Source organism: Sebastes fasciatus, chromosome 4, assembly GCF_043250625.1.
Source record: "Sebastes fasciatus isolate fSebFas1 chromosome 4, fSebFas1.pri, whole genome shotgun sequence".
Classification (NCBI taxonomy): Eukaryota; Metazoa; Chordata; class Actinopteri; order Perciformes; family Sebastidae; genus Sebastes; species Sebastes fasciatus.
Genome location: NC_133798.1, coordinates 2,514,756 through 2,534,953, shown reverse-complemented (window position 1 = coordinate 2,534,953; position 20,198 = coordinate 2,514,756). Strand labels below are relative to the sequence as shown.

General features: G+C 45.6%; 1 protein-coding gene across 3 annotated transcripts in view; it reads left to right on the top strand.

The window, feature by feature from the left end:
• Positions 1 to 20,198, top strand: part of LOC141766917 (UPF0606 protein KIAA1549L-like) — a 183,751-nt gene that overhangs the window by 130,390 nt on the left and 33,163 nt on the right. For all 3 annotated transcript variants that reach the window (XM_074634110.1, XM_074634109.1, XM_074634108.1), the window contains 2 exons: positions 10,034 to 10,227; positions 19,671 to 19,816. In XM_074634110.1, the coding sequence (XP_074490211.1) occupies positions 10,034 to 10,227; positions 19,671 to 19,816 (340 nt within the window). The remainder of the gene's footprint in view (positions 1 to 10,033; positions 10,228 to 19,670; positions 19,817 to 20,198) is intronic.

Sequence of the window (20,198 nt, the reverse complement as noted above, 5' to 3'; positions counted from 1 at the left end):
ATGTGTCCAGGCCTTGGAGGCTTTAGCAAAACACATATTCTGCTGCCTTTCTCTCTTGTCTCTTTATGCCAAAACCCCTGACTTCAAAGGTGCTGTTAAGCTCTATTATTTATTTATTTTTCAACTTTTTCATTTTGCCAGCCGCCGTGTTCGGAGACTGATAAAAACTGGTTCGGGGATGGAGGTTCATCCAATTACCTTTATCTGAAATGGAGACAACTCTTATCTGGAGGTTTTTCTTTAATATTCAGGAGACCATGTCATGTTAGCTGTAAGCAACTCCGTCATCTGCTCAGCTGTCCAGCGCTTCAGCTGAGCAGAACATCGAAATGCGACACATTGACTTTGCTGTTGATCAGACGACAATAGACTTAATCCATTTGTTGCTTTTTTTTGTTGCTGTATTAAAACGTGGTTTATTCAAATGAACACAGTCCCATACCCAACTGAGATTCTAGAGATTCACGAAGGCCCTGATCAGACAGCACGTTTGGCAGTTTGCTGCGTCTTTTTTTAAATTGCTGCTAGGCAACCACTAAATGAGTACTAACGTTAGCTTAACACTAGGGATGCACTGATACGGTTACCAGTATCGGGAATTGGGTCCGATACTGTGCTCATGTACTCGTACTTGTACTCGCATACGGCTCTGATACAACGGCACCGATTACCACTTTATGGATGTGCACCCGACCCCGCTGGGCCAGGATCCCATCTCAGCCGGCACGCGCCGGCCCTCACTTTCATTGCGCCACGGGGTTTTGCTTGCACCCTCTGACTCGCGCATGCGTTAGACTCCTTGGTCCTTGTTTCAAGACGGGTCGGGTGGGTTGCCGACAACGTGGGCCAAGCCCCGATCTGGCGGCACGACGCGGTTGGGGCACACTGAAAACAGTCCGCCCCGGTCGACAGTCGCACCGGGAGCAGGTGGCCCCGTCCTTCCCCTGCGGGGAGAGAGGGCGCAGTGAGCACTTTGTCCACGGTGCGGACAGGTCCGGACGGGGAACGCTGTAAAGCTGCGGCCGCGAACCACCTTCGCCCCGATCCTTTCCAAGCTGACTTAGAGCCGGTCGCAGCGCACCGCCTCGTATGCGGGACTCCCCAGCCTGCCGTGTGTCGCTCACACCCTCCAGCTGGCTGTTAACGAGGGTCTTTTGGCACAGAGAAGTACTCGTATCGGTACTCGGTATCGGCGAGTACCCAAATGTAAATACTTGTACTCGGTCCGAAAAAAAGTGGTATCGATGCATCCCCACTTAACACAAACCATGAACTGTACGATACCATACACCGTATATAAGAAGTGAACGTAGTCACTGTGACGTCACCCATCGGTTTGTGGACTGCAGTTCTGAAGCATCGATTTCGGCACTTTGGCCAAAGAGTATAGAAAAAAGAGACGAAACTCCAGAGTTTTTTTGACAACAGCCGCTGCCGCCATTTTTGACTGAAAACGCTCATTATATTTATATTTTATTGTTCAACACAGGCCATTTCGGTAGAATATGACAATAGAACAGATATCATTTTGTTTTACTTTTTTACAACACTTCTTAGGCGGACGTTTTACTGGACTCTGGTTGTCACTTTCAGTCCAAAATGGCAGAAGCATAGCTCTGCTGCTGGGCGATGATGTAGCAATGGAACGAACAATTGACTATCACTTCTTGGGAATCTACGTTATTTGCTTTGGCCGTCTCCGTCTTGGTTTTTGGCCGTCGCCATCTTGTTTTTTTTGCAACCAGAAGTGACACGAGAGGGTGGAGCTAAGTACAAGCGAACACTGAATAAGACATTGTTAGGTGACCGAAAAGGTTATAATTACCTTTCATGAACTGAATACACACTGTGAAAGGGTTCAAGTTTTAAGACGTATACAGGGACTACTCTCAGACCGCCGTGGTAGCGAGCCCCGCCCTCAATAGTAGGCAGAAATGTATTTTATTATATTATTTTATGATGCGTTCCCTATGTCTGCATTAACCAGACAGAACTCCTCTTTTCATGCAGCATTTTCTCAAATGTTTTGGGAATATTGTTGTGAATGCTATTCAACAATCTGTTGTGATTGTTGAATTGATCTTGTGACTCCGTACCATTTTGAGACTCTCTTCCCAACATTAGCTACAGTTTGCTTTACTTTGCTGTGCTCCTCTGAAACATGCATCATGGTGTAAGTGCTATATATGTTGCGGCTGCTTTATCACTCATTGCTCAATATTGTGGCTTATAAATGACATTGACTTACTGTATGATAGAATGTGTGTGTTATTAGAAATCCGTAAGTGTGGCAGCAAACGCTTCAGGGTGTCGGGTCAGGACACTATTTAGTGCTCAGGTGTGATTTCAGATGAATAAGAGATGCAGTCCAAGTGTATGGTAACGGCTGTTTATCAGCAGATAAAGTAAACAAAACAATGGTTTCTTTGTGGTCTGTAACAACAAAAACACAACAGTACAGAGTGATTAGAACTACTAGTGTACATTAGCAACAAAAAGTGAGCCTAAAATAACACAGGCATTTTACAAAGAAAAAGGCTTAAATACAGATTTACTAATTATTATTATGCCAGTCTAATATAAATACATTAAACATAACACAACTCACATTTTGCATGGACGCACACGAAAAAGGAATGTCCAAAAGTCCAACTGTCCTCTCCTTAACTGTGTTTTACTCTGCCATGCTGTATTGGGGAGCCTGTTCAGTGCAGGCACACTGGTGACACATGCCCAGCGCATGATCGGGCACAGGTGATTGGAGGAGGAGACATTCACACTGGTGACACATGTACAGCGCATGCTCACGAACAGGAGATAGTAGGAGGAGGCATGCGCAGAGGCATGGCCTTTTTTACAGCCGCCCACAAATTTGGTGTGCAAATTTGTCATGAGGGATGCCTCTACTATGTCTAAACAGAATCATGAGGTAGGGAGGGCAGTCTGATGAGCCGTACCACTGGGCGTGTGTAGGTGCGGTCCTTCACTTGGACGACCGCAGTCCTCACTCGGCCATCTGCTCCAGGTATGACGGTCTTCACTGTTCCCACTTGCCACAGAGCTCTTGGAGTCTGCTGGTCCACGATGAGAACTATAGTTCCGATGGTGATGTCCTCCGTTTCTGTATTCCACTTCTGCCGTGCTTGCAACGTAGGCAGGTAGTGCTGTATGAAGTGCCTCCAGAAATGGTCGGCCAATACTTGAGTGTGTCTCCACCTTTTGCGACTAAGCAGTTCCGTTTCTGGGTAGACTACTTGTGGCAGGGAGGAGTCTGGCCGCCCCATCAGCAAGGAGTTGGGTGTGACAGGATCCGGGTCTGCGATGTCTGTGGAAACATAGCCCAAAGGCCTGGAGTTGAGGATGCTCTCAACCTCGATCAAGACGGTCCTCAACACCTCCTCTGACACAGTCTGAGCTCCTAATGTGGTGCGGAGGGCTGTCTTCACAGATCGAACCTCTCTTTCCCAAGACCCACCAAAGTGAGGAGCGTTGGGTGGATTGAAGCGGAACCTGATCTGTTCTGCAGCCAGCTGGTCTCGGAGGGCAGGTTCCAGGGCTTTGAACGACTCATGCAGTTCTCTACATCCTCCTTTAAAATTGGTGCCTTGATCCGATAAGAGCTCGAAAGGCTTTCCCTTACGAGCGATGAAGCGTCGGAGCGACATCAGAAATGAATCGGAATCCATATTAGCCAGCAGGTCTAGGTGGACTGCCCGGGTGGTAAGACACTTATACAGGATACCCCACCTCTTCTCAGTTCGTCGTCCCACTTTTACGAGCATAGGGCCGAAGCAGTCCATCCCGGTGGAATAGAAGGCAGGTCGGAAGAGCCTCAAACTTGAGGGGGGCAGATCTGCCATTCTTGGAACTTGTGGTTGACCTCTCCACTTCCTGCACTCAGGACAGTTATGTTGATGCCTCCTAACTGCTTCTCTACCTCTCAATATCCAGTACTTTCTGCGCAGCTCGGCGAAGACACGTTCAGCTCCAGGGTGATGCAATTGACTGTCACAGTGCTGGATCAGGAGCTTCGTGACTGGGTGAGAGGGGGCAAGAAGTACTGGGTGCAGAGCTTCCTGGCTCAGGTTGTCACACCTGCGGAGTCTGCCTCCTACTCTGATCAGGTCAGACGACGCATCATACTCAGGAGCGAGGGTAAGCAATCTGCTGCTTGCCGGGATGGCCTTTCCTGATTTGATTAGCACAAACTCATCAGGAAAGCTCTCCATCTGAGCATGTCTCAGGAGAGCCAACTCTGCTTTGCGGAAGTCATCGGCAGCAGGCTGAGTAGTGCTGTGAGCCGCCCCATGTAGCGACTGCGTGGTAGCTTTTTGGAGTTCCTGGTAAGTGCTGAATTGTTGGACGTCAGGTATTGCTGGACTGGTTGCTCCTGTAAGCAGGCCACAGAACACCATTTTCCTGAGCTCTCCTACTTCTTCTGTAGGTTCTCCCTCTGGTGCCTTTGGCCAGCGGTTGGCTGGCAGCTGCAGAAAAGGTGGCCCTTGACTCCAGCGATTCTGTCCAGCGAGCTGAGCCAGTGTTTTTCCTCTTGTAATATCATCAGCGGGATTTGTCGCTGAGTCGATATAGTGCCAGGCTGCAGGGTCAGACAGCTCTTGTATCTCTGCAACTCTGGTTCCCACAAATACCGTATACCGGCATGAATCTGACTGAAGCCAGTTAAGTACTGTGGTCGAATCTGTCCAGTACACCACCTCCTGGATTTCAAGAGTGAGCTCTCTCTTCAGGACCGAAGACAACTGTGCTCCTGTCAGGGCTACGCACAGTTCAAGTCTTGGGATTGAGAGTTGCTTCTTAGGTGAGACTCTTGATCTTGCAGCCAAGAAGGCTACATGAACTTGTCCGTCGTCCTCTTCAGTGCGCAGGTATGCTTCGGACCCATACGCACGCTCAGAGGCGTCACAGAACACGTGAATGCTCCGACTGCTGCTGCTGCAGTCCCGGCTGAGGTCGGTGTAGCATCTTGATAGCGTTATCTGTGTTAGCTGGGGAAGTTCACTTTCCCACACCTGCCAGGCTTGAAGCAGGTCTTCTGGTAGGTGGGGATCATCCCATCCTCTCTTCTTGTCCCAGAGACGTTGCACGATGACCTTAGCTCTCGTGGTGTATGGGTTAATGAACCCGAGAGGGTCGTACTGCTGGGCAAGCAGTCGGTAGATGTTGCGCATGGTAGGCTCTGGACTTCCACTCTGGTGGTGCTTGTATCGCAGTGTATCAGACTTGCACTGCCATATAAGTCCGAGAGTGCGCTCTTGGGGGTCAGTCACCTCCTGGGTGAACCAGAGTTCGCTGCTCTCTGACCGAGACTCCCTTGGTAGGTGGCCAATGAGGGCCACCTACCAAGGTGTGGGCACGTTGCTGGCCCATTGCCGCAGTTCAAATCCACCCTCCATGAGGAGGGATTGCAGTCGATCCACCAACTTCTTTGCTTGCTCTTCAGAGGGGAGGCTTTGCAAACAGTTATCAACATAGAAACAGCGTTCTATTGACAGACGGGCATCTTCTCCTGGCTCTGTGTGCTTCTGAACATGAGCTTGTAGGGCAAAGGTGGCGCAACACGGGCTGCATGTAGTCCCAAAGGGGAGCACCTGCCACTCATAAATAGTGGGTTCCTCATCTACCTTCATGTCACGCCACAGGAAACGGAGGAATGTTCTGTCTTCTTCCAGCAGGCGGACCTGGTGGAACATCCCTTTAATGTCACTGCTGATGGCAATTGGGTGTTCCCTGAATCGAAGGAGGACTCCTAACAGGCTAGCTCCAAGTGTGGGCCCAGGCAGAAGTTGGTCATTCAAGTTCTGGCCCTTGAACGTGAAGGAGCAATTGAACACTATCCTGTCTTTCCCATTGTGGTGCACCATGTGGTGCGGGATGAACCACGAATGGCTGCTCTTTTTAGCCTCTGTAGGTGACATGGGTGTGACATAGCCAGCGTCGAGCAACTTGTGGATCTCTTTGGAGTAGGCCGCTGCTTTCTCCGGTTCTCTGGCTAGTCGTCTTTCTGTCCCACGTAGCTGAGTCATCACTGCCTCCTTTTGTGCATGTAAGGGAAGATTTCCCTTCCACAGAAGTGGGGTGGCATACCGTCTTACTCCCTGCACCTCCACCCTAGTCGTCTTCTCCTCAAGCCTTCGGACTGCCTCTGCATCTTGCTTCGACCTGGTGATTAGCCGCTCACTCCGATATGGCAGGGTATCCAGTTACCACAGCTTTTCCACATGGCTGAAGAGCTCGGCTTCTGGAGAGGTACAGGAAGTGAAAAGACACTGCTGCGGAGTTAGGCGGTGGCGCAGGAATCTTGATGGGCCTTGTAGAGTCCACCCGAGTCTGGTGTGCACGGCCGCAGGTCCACCAGGAGGGCCCAGGCATACCAGTTCCACTGGAGTGATCAGATGTGGGTAATCCGACCCGATGAGCAGTAGTGGCTGGGCCTCCTTGATGCTTGGCAGCGGTAGGTCCTTGAGGTGACGGTACTTCTCCTGCAGAGCTTGGACTGGGTATGTATGGCGGGCGAGGCCAAGTTCTTTTGCTGTGAAAGCTTTGTGGATCTGGAAGGACTTGCCAGGCTGTAATGCAGAAGCTACAGAGAACGACACTGTGGCTCCATGGATGGTGCGAACCTCCTGCCGGACAGTGCGGAGTGCCAAATCTTCAGCTTCCCCGTGAAGGCCTAAGCGATCAGCAGCTTCATGCAGCAGTATGGTGCGCTCTGAACCATCATCCAGTATAGCGTAAGTCTCCAGTACTTTGTCGCCATTCTGGAGGATGACACGACTCAACTTGAGAAGTACCTGGCTGCTGCTTGTTGGCCGATCTAGGTACAGCGTCTCTGAGATGGAACTTATCAAACAGGTGCTTTCTTCAGTCGCTTTGGGTTTACCAGTTGCTGCAGCATATTGGCTGGTATTGACCTCATGAAGAACCTCAAGGTGCTTTCTTTCACACTGTTTGCACTTGGCCTTGAGGGAACACTTCGCTGCTTGATGCTCACGGCCGCATCTCCAGCACCTCTTGTTTGCCTTTATCCATTCTGTCTTCTGCTCCTTTGACAACAGTTTGAAGTTGCTGCACTGATTCAGGTAGTGCTGCAGAGAGTCGCAGAATGGGCAGTACTTCTTTGTTTTCTCCTCTCTTGCCTCCCCTGCAGATACAGTCACTACTTTCTCTGATTTCTCCTTCTGTTCACTACCATGGAGAATAGTAGTGGTCCTTTGCGACTTGTACTCAGGACGCCGGTCTCTGCGTGGAGCTTGCTTCTCTTGACCTGAGTCGCTACAGTACTGGCTTCCATCCACCTGTACACGCACCTCATACTCAAGCCATTCAGCCAGATCAAGCAGTGTTGGAATAGGAGTGTGGATGGGGTTCACAAATCTCTGAAAGTTGGCTCTTAGGTCATGTGGTAACTTGGCTAAGAGGCGAGATACATGTGAACCACACCGCAACTCAGTCCAGCCCTGGCCTCCCAACTGGTGCAACATGCCCACTAGTGCCCGGACTTGTAGGGCAAATGACTTGAAGGCTCTGATGTCACCACTTTTGATGTTGGGTCCATCCATCAGATTGGAGATCCGCTTCAAGGCAAGTTGTTGAGGTTGACCGTACATCTCAGTGAGTGCTCTCATGGTATCACTGAATGGGAATAGGCCGTTGCTGTATGAATCAGCAATGAGCAGTGCTTCTTCACACTTAAGGTGGTCTGTCAGTATCTGGAACTTAAAGCGCTCTGGAGCATCAGGTGGGAGAATGTTGTCCAACGCCAGTTTCAATCTTGCGAACTCACGTGGGTCCTCGTTGGTCAAAGTCGGGGATTGTTGGCTTAGGTCCACAATAGGTCTCCACCGGTGGGTGTCTGCCGTGTGGGGGTTGAGCTTGAGGCCGCTCAGCTCGACGCAGGTGATCATCTGGATACCGGCGGAGATCATCTGGGTAACGGTCATCCCATTGTCTGTACTGTTCATCAGGACCATAATAGCCATAAGCAGGACGATAGCGATCCTCAGGGCGGCTTCTACGATCAGGTGAATGATATCTGCCATCTTGCCAATAGTAGCGATCATCACGATGGGCTCTCAGACTAAGCTGTCGATAAGGTTCAGCAGGCTGATGATGGCGGTCATCATGGCGACGATAAGTCTCATTAGGGAGAGGGCGGGCTCTGTCATCAAGCTGACTGTAGGAGGCCCCTTGTTGAGGGTGGTATCTATCATCACGTGGGTGGAGGCTGTCATCATGGCGACGAGAGGCGTCATCAGGCCGGGATCGATACCTGCCATCGGGCGCACTGAATGTAGCACCATGAAGGTGGCGGTAGCTGTTGGCTGGCTGATGTTGAACAGCGTCAGGTGGAGGACAGCCCTCATCATCTTGGTGGTGCAGCTGTGACTGTTCCACTGCACTTGAGCTTTGAGGCAGAGGGGACTTTCTACCTTCTGGTGTTAGCAGAAGGGGGTCTTTGTAGCTAGGGGATGATTCACCTGAAGTTGCTGGTGAATATGCTGCATGTTGACTGGACAACCCTGCTCCCTTTAAACTGTCACTGAGCTCCTTAATCGGGTCACGTTGGCTGCATTGTGGGTGTGAAGACTCATCACTGAGTGGCACCTGCGGAGCACCTTCACGTTGACGTGGGTCTTGATGACCACTAAATGGCGTCAGCTTACTAGTGGGCGCAGGTGTGTATGACGTCTCATACTCATGGCGTCTGGGCCGAGACATGACGTATGGTGAAGCTAGTACAGGAGAGCTGGAAATCTTGTCTGTAAGACGTTGCACATCTTGTCGCAGTTGGTCATTTTCCTCTCTAATGCTACGAATATATCTTCGGACATCAGCGGAATCAGCCTGACTGGTCTGCTCATCAACAGGCATGCGGTGCCTAATAGGGTATCTGACCTCATAGTCCTGAAGATATGATGGCAGGTGGCTGTGTCGCTGTGGCCGTCGGCGGTCCACATCTCGTTCTGGGTCTCTTTCATCTGGCCTGAACATCCTGGGCTGAAGCGGTTGCTTGTAATCCGGCTCGAAGGACCAAAAATTGTATGATAGAATGTGTGTGTTATTAGAAATCCGTAAGTGTGGCAGCAAACGCTTCAGGGTGTCGGGTCAGGACACTATTTAGTGCTCAGGTGTGATTTCAGATGAATAAGAGATGCAGTCCAAGTGTATGGTAACGGCTGTTTATCAGCAGATAAAGTAAACAAAACAATGGTTTCTGTGTGGTCTGTAACAACAAAAACACAACAGTACAGAGTGATTAGAACTACTAGTGTACATTAGCAACAAAAAGTGAGCCTAAAATAACACAGGCATTTTACAAAGAAAAAGGCTTAAATACAGATTTACTAATTATTATTATGCCATTCTAATATAAATACATTAAACATAACACAACTCACATTTTGCATGGACGCACACGAAAAAGGAATGTCCAAAAGTCCAACTGTCCTCTCCTTAACTGTGTTTTACTCTGCCATGCTGTATTGGGGAGCCTGTTCAGTGCAGGCACACTGGTGACACATGCCCAGCGCATGATCGGGCACAGGTGATTGGAGGAGGAGACATTCACACTGGTGACACATGTACAGCGCATGCTCACGAACAGGAGATAGTAGGAGGAGGCATGCGCAGAGGCATGGCCTTTTTTACACTTACAGTGTTGTCATAGCACTTATCAGCCTGTGCTATGTAGAGAAAGTGAACTGTACCGCACTGTGGAGTTCTACTGTACCTCGTGTCTTTGCATGTGCTTTATTTCCTGAAAAACGCTGTTTGTTTTAATGCATCGAGTTGCTTTTGGTCCATTAATCCAACCGGCAAACTGAAAAACAAAAGCCCATTTTATAAACAAACGAAACAAAAACTGAAGCATCTTCTTAGCCAATCAGTTTGAAAATGGACGCTCTAGAATTCAGCTCCGGAGTGGATTGATCTACAAGCTGCAGGAACTTTGACCTTGTACAAATCAAGGGGTTTTCTGACTCCTGGTGTGTGTTCTCCTTTCCCCCGTCAGCCTGTCCAGGGCTTCGACTACGCCAAGAAGCACATGGGTCGAACGGGCGATGAGGCCGTCTCCGTTACCAAGGAGACGCTGGTGCTGGGGCTGCCTGTACGAGATGCTCCATTGTCGCTGTCATTGGATAAGAAGGTCCACCAGGATGGGACCGCCATCAAGAGGCCTCCATCTGCTGACATACACAAAGGAGGGTAAGACAGTTAATGGCTAATTAAATGTGTTGTTATCTGTTTGTGTTGGATCAGTATAGTAGTTTATAGTAGTATACTGCAGTAGTTCACAATTTGGATATCATATGTTAGATATGATGACATATTAGGCATTATTTGTGGATCAACTATCTAAGAAACCCTTTACTAGTCTTCAATGGTGTGGAACTTTGGTAATTACACTACAACACACATTACACTACTACACACATTACACTACTACACACATTATACTACTACACACATTACACTACTCCAACGACATCATATTTAAACATGTGGATTGCACTTAAACCCTGCCTTGGCCATTTACTCACGGTAGTAGACCTACTGTGAGCATCAGAGGTTGCGCATGGCGTCGAATCTTACAAGTTGTTTTCTTCATCTCCTCTTGTTGGCAGTGTGGAACAGGGGCGTTAAGAGTGGAAGGGGGGGGGGGGCTGCAAAGGCTCTTTGAACCCCCTACTTCTATTATTCGTTCAGTGTTGAAGTGTTAGTGTAGAAACACCATAATCCTTATTAAAATAATGAAAATAATTATTACAAAATGTTATAATGATTGAAAATATGATTCTAATTTAAATCCTATAATATGATACTGATGAACTTTAGAATTAAAGAAAACACAATACCCAATTATTTTGCGCAAACATGTCAGCACTCAAAGGTGCTTGAACGTGCTCTTGAGTGTTCTTGAGATTCTGTTTTGACCTGAGAACAAAGAAAACGTTGGTGAATGTCACAATCTTTGTGGGTTTTAAAAATATTTTTTTTCTTAAGAACACTTAGTGAATGAGGCCCAATGTTAGGAATGTCAGCTTTGAAACCCAAATATCGTTTGCCATAATTTGGTTTGGATACATTACAGAACACCAATTTGCATATTCAAATACAGACTCCACCCTAAACTGTTGAGTTTCAGAACAACCAATAGCTGGCGGGGGAGAAAACTGGAGTCTTATGCTTTTTGCTTTTACTGTTTGTTGTTTCTACAAAGCCATCATTAATCCATGGCAGTGATGGATGCCAGTCAGAGTCTGGGAGAAGAGGTCACTTCCATCACACTGCTGACATCATCATACATAATTCATTGCACGTGTTATAAATGTAGATGTTTTGGCAAAGCTTGCTTATTCAATTCATCTGTTTAGCCTGTGATTCAGGCCAGGTAGCCCACAGAGTTAAACTACACAGGCTGATCAGACAAACTCTGACCAGCTGGAAGCCTCATGAAGGCGAGCCTCAAAGTTCCTGAGCAGCTGTTTCAGTCAGTGAACAAGCCAGCGACACAACCCCGAGCTTTTCAGCAGGACCAGACGTCGGTGTTTGTGTGTGCATTGCAGTGTTAAGCTGGGGAGAAGCCCACAGTAAGCAGTGCAGGCTCTGACAGACTGACATGATCTGAAGATAAGTCCAGTGTTAACAAGAAGCTGTTTGGCGACAGTAAGAAGACAAAATGCATGTGTTTGGATGAAGCAAATTACTAGGATTTTAGATCTGCTGATTTTAACGGTGCTGAGGCTGACACCCCGTGTGCTGATGCAAAAGCAAAGGAAAAGTAAAGGTGTTTATCATTCAGCATGAGCATGAATAGATAATTGCAACAGTAATTTTGATCTGTCAACAGCCTGACACCTATCTGAGCCACGGTCTGACACATATTATACATCCTGCTGGGCTGGAAAGGTTTCCTTTAGAGCAAAAAGAGGCTGTGAATTCTAACAGGTTATGTATGTAGATGACTGTTTCTCATTCACTGATGAACAGGATCAACATTTTGAACCGATTGTTACTGCAGGTTTGACACCAGAGATTTGAAATAAAAACTAGACAGAAATGATCAACACATTTTGTCAAAATGATTCAGGCTTCATGATAGATCTGCTGTCCTCCTGACCTCCTCTATTCATAGAGAGCAGTAACTGTTAGTATTAGATCTGTGAAAGGATTAGAATATTTAATCAGGATTAATCGCATGATTGTCCATAGTTCATTGCAATTAATCACAAATCAATCACATATTTTAATGTTCTGTTCACTGTTCTAAATGTACCTTAAAGGGAAATGTGTCACGTATTTAATCCTCTTATCAACATGGGAGTGGGCAGATATGCTGTTTTATTCAAATATATATATTTATTATTGTAAATCAATTAACAACACAAAACAATGACAGATATTGTCCAGAAACCCTCACAGGTACTGCATTTAGCATAAAACAATATGCTCAAATCATAACATGGCAAACTGCAGCCCAACAGACAACAACAGCTGTCAGTGTGTCAGTGTGCTGACTTGACTATGACTTGCCCCAAACTGCATGTGATTATCATAAAGTGGGCATGTCTGTAAAGGGGAGACTCTTGGGTACCCATAGAGCCCATTTTCATTCACATATCTTAAGGTCAGAGGTCAAGGGACCCCTTTGTAAATGGCCACGTCAGTTTTTCCTCGCCAAGATTTAGTGTAAGTTTGAAGCGTTATTTAACCTCCTTCATGACCAGCTAGTATGACATGATCTCCATTATTCATTCCCACACAGACCGTTGCACAGCTCAGTTTTGACTGACCTTTTTGTTTTTCTGAAGGTGGGGTTCAAATACAAATCATGAATTATTAAAGTTAAAATATCATGTTATAAATGCTATTTAGTATATTTTGTGAGCGGCTACACTCACAGTACATTAAGAGGAGTAGAAATAGCAGTAGAAAACAATTTAATACAGAAAATCAGGCGGTCCAGATGCTTCCTCACCCAGTTCCCCACCAAATCTGCTTTCTTCCACCTAAGAAACATCTCTCGACTCCGGCAATCACTCTCTGACTCCGTGGCAGAGTCGCTCATCCATGCCTTTGTCACCTCCCGTTTGGACTACTGCAATGGAGTTCTGTCCGGGGATCCCAGCAAAGCCCTGGACCGGCTCCAGTATGTGCAGAACTCAGCTGCCAGGGTTCTCACCCGCACCAAGCCCTGGCAGCACATCACCCCCACCCTCATCCACCTCCATTGGCTCCCGGTCAAGTCCCGCATCACCTACAAAATCCTCCTCCTCACCTACAAATCCCTCAATGCCCCGTCTCCTCCTCAGTACCTATCTCACCTCATCCACCCCTACACACAGATCCTCAGGCACGGGTCAGCTCTCCATCCCCCACACAAACCTATGCACCTGTACTGCATAGCTGTGTCAAGATCGTTTTAGCCACTTATTCAGGAAAGTACAAACCCAGATTGACCTATTGAAGCCCAGATGATTCTGTGGTTAAATCGATTAAAAAAACAACTGTCCTCTCATTAGCAAGAATTACCAGCACTAGATTTTATATCCAACTAATGAATGTCGAGCCTCTGCTCTCACCCACACATTTTTGAATATGTGGATGACATGGAATTAGATGGTTTCTTGCTGCCAAATTCAAACTATCAGCTAAACAGATGTCCGTTTGTCCTCACAGGCTACGAGGACCTGAAGTGGATTAGACTGGTTTACTGTATACTTTACTGTATGTCTGGGATCACATAAGATCACAAACCAGGATGATGGATATTGTAAAATTGAGGGTGCATTTGACTGCTGCTAACCTTCAAGTTCTATGTTATTTGTCTCGACGTGGTATTTAATTTACTGCTAAATCGTTTTCCCATGTATTTTATCTGGCTTTGTACCATTCAATATTTTCTGCACTAATCTTCTTTGTTACTATTTTTATTATGCATGAGTGATGATTATGATTTGTAAACATCTGTCCTAATCACACAGTTTTAAATGTATTTACTAAAATGTGCAAACAGTTTTATTCCCAACAGACTTCACTAGGATTATGAGTTATAGACAGAATGAGCATGAGACAGAAAGCATTTAGAACAGAATGATGAAAATATGTATTTTTAAAAAACTTCCATTCCCAGACATTTGTCTACTAGAAGCTGCACCCACACACCCACCCACATTCAGCGGTGACATCTTTCCTTCGGGAAGTTTGGAGTCATAAATGAGATGCATCATGCCTCCTCTCACAGAAATGCAAATTCAGAGACACGCACACAAGACAATATTTACACAGCACTAAACGAAAATGAATAGAGGTGGGATTAGTTGTGCTTTGCTTCTCGAGGATGATAAGCACATGTATATTTATAACCTTGGCTATAGCCATGCCAGAGGGAGCCATTCACTGTAACAATGATGACAGGGTAAAATGCCGGAAGAGCCGGTATAGTGCGGTAATCAGCTTTACCGACCTGTATAGATGCACACATACAGTATACGTCTTACGGGGAGCCATTTTTCTAACAAGGTATCAGAGGTTATTCTACCACCTGGGTGTACACTAATTAGGAAATGAGGCAGTATCTCATCCTCTAACCAGTGCACAATAGAGTGCAATGAGATGAGAGGGGAAATATCACACCAAAATAACAACAAAGGATGCAATTATTCCTGGACTTTATAGCGGTAACTGAACAGAGAACGAGACTTCTGAGGTGTTTTCTCTCTTCACATGCACAGGCACAAACAGGCCTGGTGTGCTAAATCAGAGGAAGAAAGGTAGATAAGAGAAGTGCCCATAGCAGTAAAGATATGAGTTAGACAAGAAAAGAAAACTAAAGCTGTGTTTGAGAGCATTCCCTCATTCCCTCATTAACTAGCCCCTACTGTACATACAGTACATATTGGAAACTCAGTATAAACAGTGAGGGATTGCCATCTGTAAAACCACGCTGCTTTCATAGCTAAACATATTCAATCACTTTTTATTTAAGTCACTTCAGTATACTTCCAACATACCGTTTTAAACTAAATAATGCACTAATATATATATATATATATATATATATATATATTTATTATGGCATGCCGTTCAGGAAATTATTATATATATAATGTGAAATTTGAGAATATTGAATGAAATCCTGAATATATAGAATGAACCCTGAGACTATTGAATGAAATCTGACGTCATCACGGCGCTGCTGCCGTCTTGTGTTATCCGTACAGATCTTGATGCTGCTAGACGTGTGTGTCACTATGAGTGAGTCAGCACGAAATCTAGTATCAGTAATCCTAAAGGCCAAAATAATACTGGTAAACATATTCAACACCGTTCTACAGATGAAGAGTTTATTCACTTTTTCATGGTGGAGTAATGCGGAACTGATCGACTAGTTCACTAAAGTTGGAAAAATATTGACAGATTTGAACTTCCCGGATCAATACCTTCTAAATGAAATGTTAAAACCCCAACGAGGACTCTTTTCTAACCGTAGTGAGGTAGACAACGAGCTACAAGCTCATTTTAATCACAACCAGCCGTCCTCTGAGCTGGCGTCTATGTACACCAATGAAATAGATTGAATCCGTGACTGTTTCACAAACTGCCGTGAGACTGTGTCGGTATATAACCAATAGCATTCCACTAAAAATAAATATTACTCTATAGTTCATATCATCCAATTAATGGATCCCTATACCATAGATACGTTATATTACATGAACACAATTTGAATTAATTACCAACTGAACCAAGTTTCACATTTTGTCTTCCTGACTGAAATACACGTCTGCTTTAACATAGTATGTATATAGATGTTTTTTTAATTAGATTTGTTGGTATGTATATGTCTCCCACACCTTCACATAGTAGCCTAACTCAAATATAGTCAAATAAGTGAAAGGTACGAGATTTGACATGCCCTATGATCCAACTTTGCTTTGTTCAACACTTTTATCTTAATATAATATTACATAACTATATAGGGTTTCCCAAAAAGCATATGGTCTATGACTCATAGACTTATTTTTGAAATACCTTTTAAATTATAACACGATAATAACGCCTTAACGCAAATTTAATTTAGTTGATGCAAATCACCCGTGCTATGCTGCCGACACAGTAGGAGTCATGTGATCTGCACTCTCTGCTTCAAGATGCTTGTTGAAGACCTAAAACAAGTGTGTTGGGAACAACAGCAATTATTTCAGCTGCAGGTAGTTCACTTGTCTGAGGGAAGAGGAAGGTGCAGACTGAATGCTAACCACGGGGGGAAAGTAGAAGGATGGGAGCATTTATTCTGCTCACTGCATCCTCTGGAGAGCTACAGTGTTTGAGGCACAACGATAAAAAGAGAGGCAGGGACATGAACGGTACTTTCCAGCGGTGTGGTTATCGATTCTGTTGCTCCTCTCTCTGGCCTTCCAACGCCCATTTACATGGAACACACACTGTATTTCTCCCTCCATCCCTCCGGCACTTTGCTTAATACCACATTACTGTTACTGGGGCTCGGGCAGCCATTGACCGCTGCTCGGGCTGCCCTGTGTGTGAATGGTGAATGTGTATGTGTGTGTGCCCACACAGACGGTGTTATCCTCGCCTGTGGCTCTTTAATGTCCGGTCTCACTGATCTGTGCATCTCACACCACCTGTAGACAGGCATGTCACGTTGTGTAGCTGCTGCGGCTTACATGCCTCAAGGCTGTGTGTGTGTGTGTGTGTGTGTGTGTGTGTGTATGTGTGTCCTGTACGAGGCAAGAACAAACTCTTCATACATGTTTCTGCACGTATTGACTCTTCTAGAGTCAAGTGTGTGTGTGTGTGTGTGTGTGTGTGTGTGTGTGTGTGTGTGTGTGTGTGTGTGTGTGTGTGTGTGTTTGTGTGTGTATGTATGTGTGTGTGTGTGTGTGTGTGCGCGTTTGTGACATACTTGCATACTGAGCTGTTTCCATCCAGCCCCTTGGCTGCTGAACAACCTGCCCAACAGAATCAGGATTGTTGTTGCTCTACTTGTCCTTTACGTTTGTCCTGTATGTCCCTACATTTTCTATTATTTCATATAGCATGTTTTTTTAAAGGTCCCATATCATGCTCATTTTCAGGTTCATACTTGTATTTTGTGTTTCTACTAGAACATGTTTACATGCTGTAATGTTAAAAAAAAACTTTATTTTCCTCATACTGTCTGCCTGAATATGCCTGTATTTACCCTCTGTCTGAAACGCTCTGTTTCAGCGCTTTTCGACGGAATTGGGACGAAATTGCAACGAAATTGCAACAGAATTACGTTGCTAGGCAACAGCTTGGGTCCATGTGTACTTCCTGTCAGCTGATGACATTCACATACACTGCAACCATAAACTGGGACACATTTAGAATGTTTACGTTTAAATCTGTGTAAAGGGTCTAAATATTGTATATTTGTGACATCACAAATGGACAGAAATCCTGACAGCTTGTTTCAAAGGCACAATTTCTGAATATGGGCTGTGTGTATTTCCCTGTGGATTGAGCATTTCGATACTTTCACAGTATTTATATAGACCTTAAGCCTGCTTTATAATAAAAAAAACATGAAAATCTCACTTTTTTATAATATGGGACCTTTAAGAAATGAATTTTGTTAATGGGATCTCACAATAAATGCAACCCAAAATTATTATCATTCCAAAAAATGACAAAGAGCTGCGACGTAGAGCACATAACCAAAGTTCTTGTGAGAGATGATTAAACATATTTTCCCCCATCGGAGCCTGCAGGTGGATGCTGGGGTGGTGGTGGTGCTGAAGGAGCAGGCAGCGGCAGTACTCCTGCAGGGCAGCAGCAGCATGGAAGAGGCAGAGGGAGAGACAGGGAACTTTGCAGCTTAAATAGACCGCCCAATAGACCGTGTGTTTGGTTTATGGTATTGAGAGTGAGGCATGTCACATGTGTATGTAGCAGTGCAGCTCGAGTTGACTGCCTGAACTAGCTCGAGGCGTCGCTCCATTTATGTGGTTTGCCTGGTTAGCAGGTAACGTTAGCATTTATTGGCCATAATCACATCACTGTCTGTTGTTCAGTTGTCTGACCACCAGGGTCGGGACAAGAGGGGTGGTTTCAGTGTGGTCGAAGATCTTTTTACCAAAACGGCTAAATTTAGCCGGCCCAAGCTTCGGTTATACTTTCTGCAAGGACGGCCGCACGGACATGAGCTGACGTGGAATCGTGATGAAGAAGCGTTTGAATCTTTTATACTCTGTAAAGATTTAAAAAGAAGCCGTTCTCAAAGCTCCTCAAAGTTCTCCATTTTCGCCCCATCTGCAACCGCGTAGTTTCGAAAAATTTGGATGTGCGTGGACGGGCGACAACCCGCCTCACGGAACCCCCGGGAAAGGCCATGTCTGATGGTGCGACGTCACTTTGGCCATGATCTCAGGCTCCCTCCAACAATGCTCATTAACTATGTAACTATGTATGCCCCTCGGGGACAAATAAAGTGATTTGAATTGAATTGAATTGTATATATGGAAAAAAAATCGAGAAAATCATGCAAGTAAAATCAAAATGAGAATTTAAGACATAAAATAGTGCAAGTTACCATAAAGGGCTAAAATATAAACATAAATAAATAAAAGTACTAATGCCCATATGCTACAGGAGTGAGTCCCAAAACCTGGAAATAGCATTTTAGGACTTCCGGTTCCCTCGTCTGGAAGTCAACGGGGTTCTAGTAAGATGCCTGGAATCAGGTCTGTGGTTAACACAAGCTGAAGAGATTTTAACGATTTGTTCTACGACATAAAATACGTCAATAAATACCCCACTTGTGAATTTTGAAACCTTTATTTGTCTTAAAAAAGGCGGTTGCAAACAAGTGGCTAAATGAGACTAAACGTCATCACGCCGACTCGTCCTCCTTTACAGCCACGTCATGTATACTCACGCTCATGTGACCGTGGTGTAGTTCGTTTATAGCCTAACGTTAGCTTTTTACTTCTGACGATTGCGTTAACACTTCAAAAATCATAAAAGCGGTGTTCATTTATGGAGATTATCTTGCTGAACAAATATGTAAGTATCATACACATGTGTTTGCTAAAGAGCTGATTTTCAGCAATAATCCAAAACCCAATGGAACGATCCCACTGGCTTTTTGTTGAGGGAACCAGGGCGATGCTAACTTCCTGGTTGACCTACAAAAATACGTCATCCCTGCAGCACTCTGTGGTCACTTCTTAGAGTTCCTGGCAAGATATGACAGTTTATCAGACCAATAGAAGCAGAGCGAGCCACACCACACAGAACTCCCAGCCCTAGAACATTTGTCCAATTACCATAAAGACTGGATGCTGGATGCAAATCACATTACTCTGAATATCACATTTTAGCTGATTTTCATATTTTGTAATGATAATAGTTCTGGGTTGTATATGTTTTTGTCCATTACATGTATGCACACTCACATACAGACCAATACACAACATGTCCTTGGGTTGTAAAGCACCTTTGAATCATTCTTTTATTATCCGTTTTGAACTTAAAGTTGATAGTGTGTTGCCAGTATTAACTGTGAGATGATGCACTGCTTCTGTACATGCTGAGACTCACAAGCCCTCCCCTCTCCTTCCTTCCTCCCTTGCCTCCCTCTGTTGCCATGGATACTACAGGCGGTTGCCAAGCGAGGACGGCTCTGTGTCAAGTAGCGGCTCCGGGAAGCTGAACACCAGCAAGAGCTCCTCAGCCCGTAGGACGGCGACCGGCAGCAGCACCAAGAACAACGGCAAGGAGGAGCTTCACAAGAGGAACACCAACGGTGAGGAGGAAGGGGGGGTTAAGAGAGAGAATAGAAGATACAGGGAAGGAGGAAGTGAGGGAGGAAAGAGAGAAAGGAATAAGTGACAGACAGATATTAAGATGGATAGACAGACAGACTGATGGATAGGAAAAAAAAGATCAATTCTGTCTCTCCTTTACGTTTGCACCCACCACAAAGGTTGTCATTGTAATAAACAAGTGTTGATTCCCCCCCCCCCCCACCCCCCCACACACACACACACACTCACTCATTCTCAAACTGTAACATTTTACCCAAAGGGTAATTAATATGAGCTAATGAAGTGCACATGAGCACAGAGTGAGCGCGCTCATACATGCAGTGACTCAGCCTGCTGCTGCATCATGTGACCGTCAGTGAC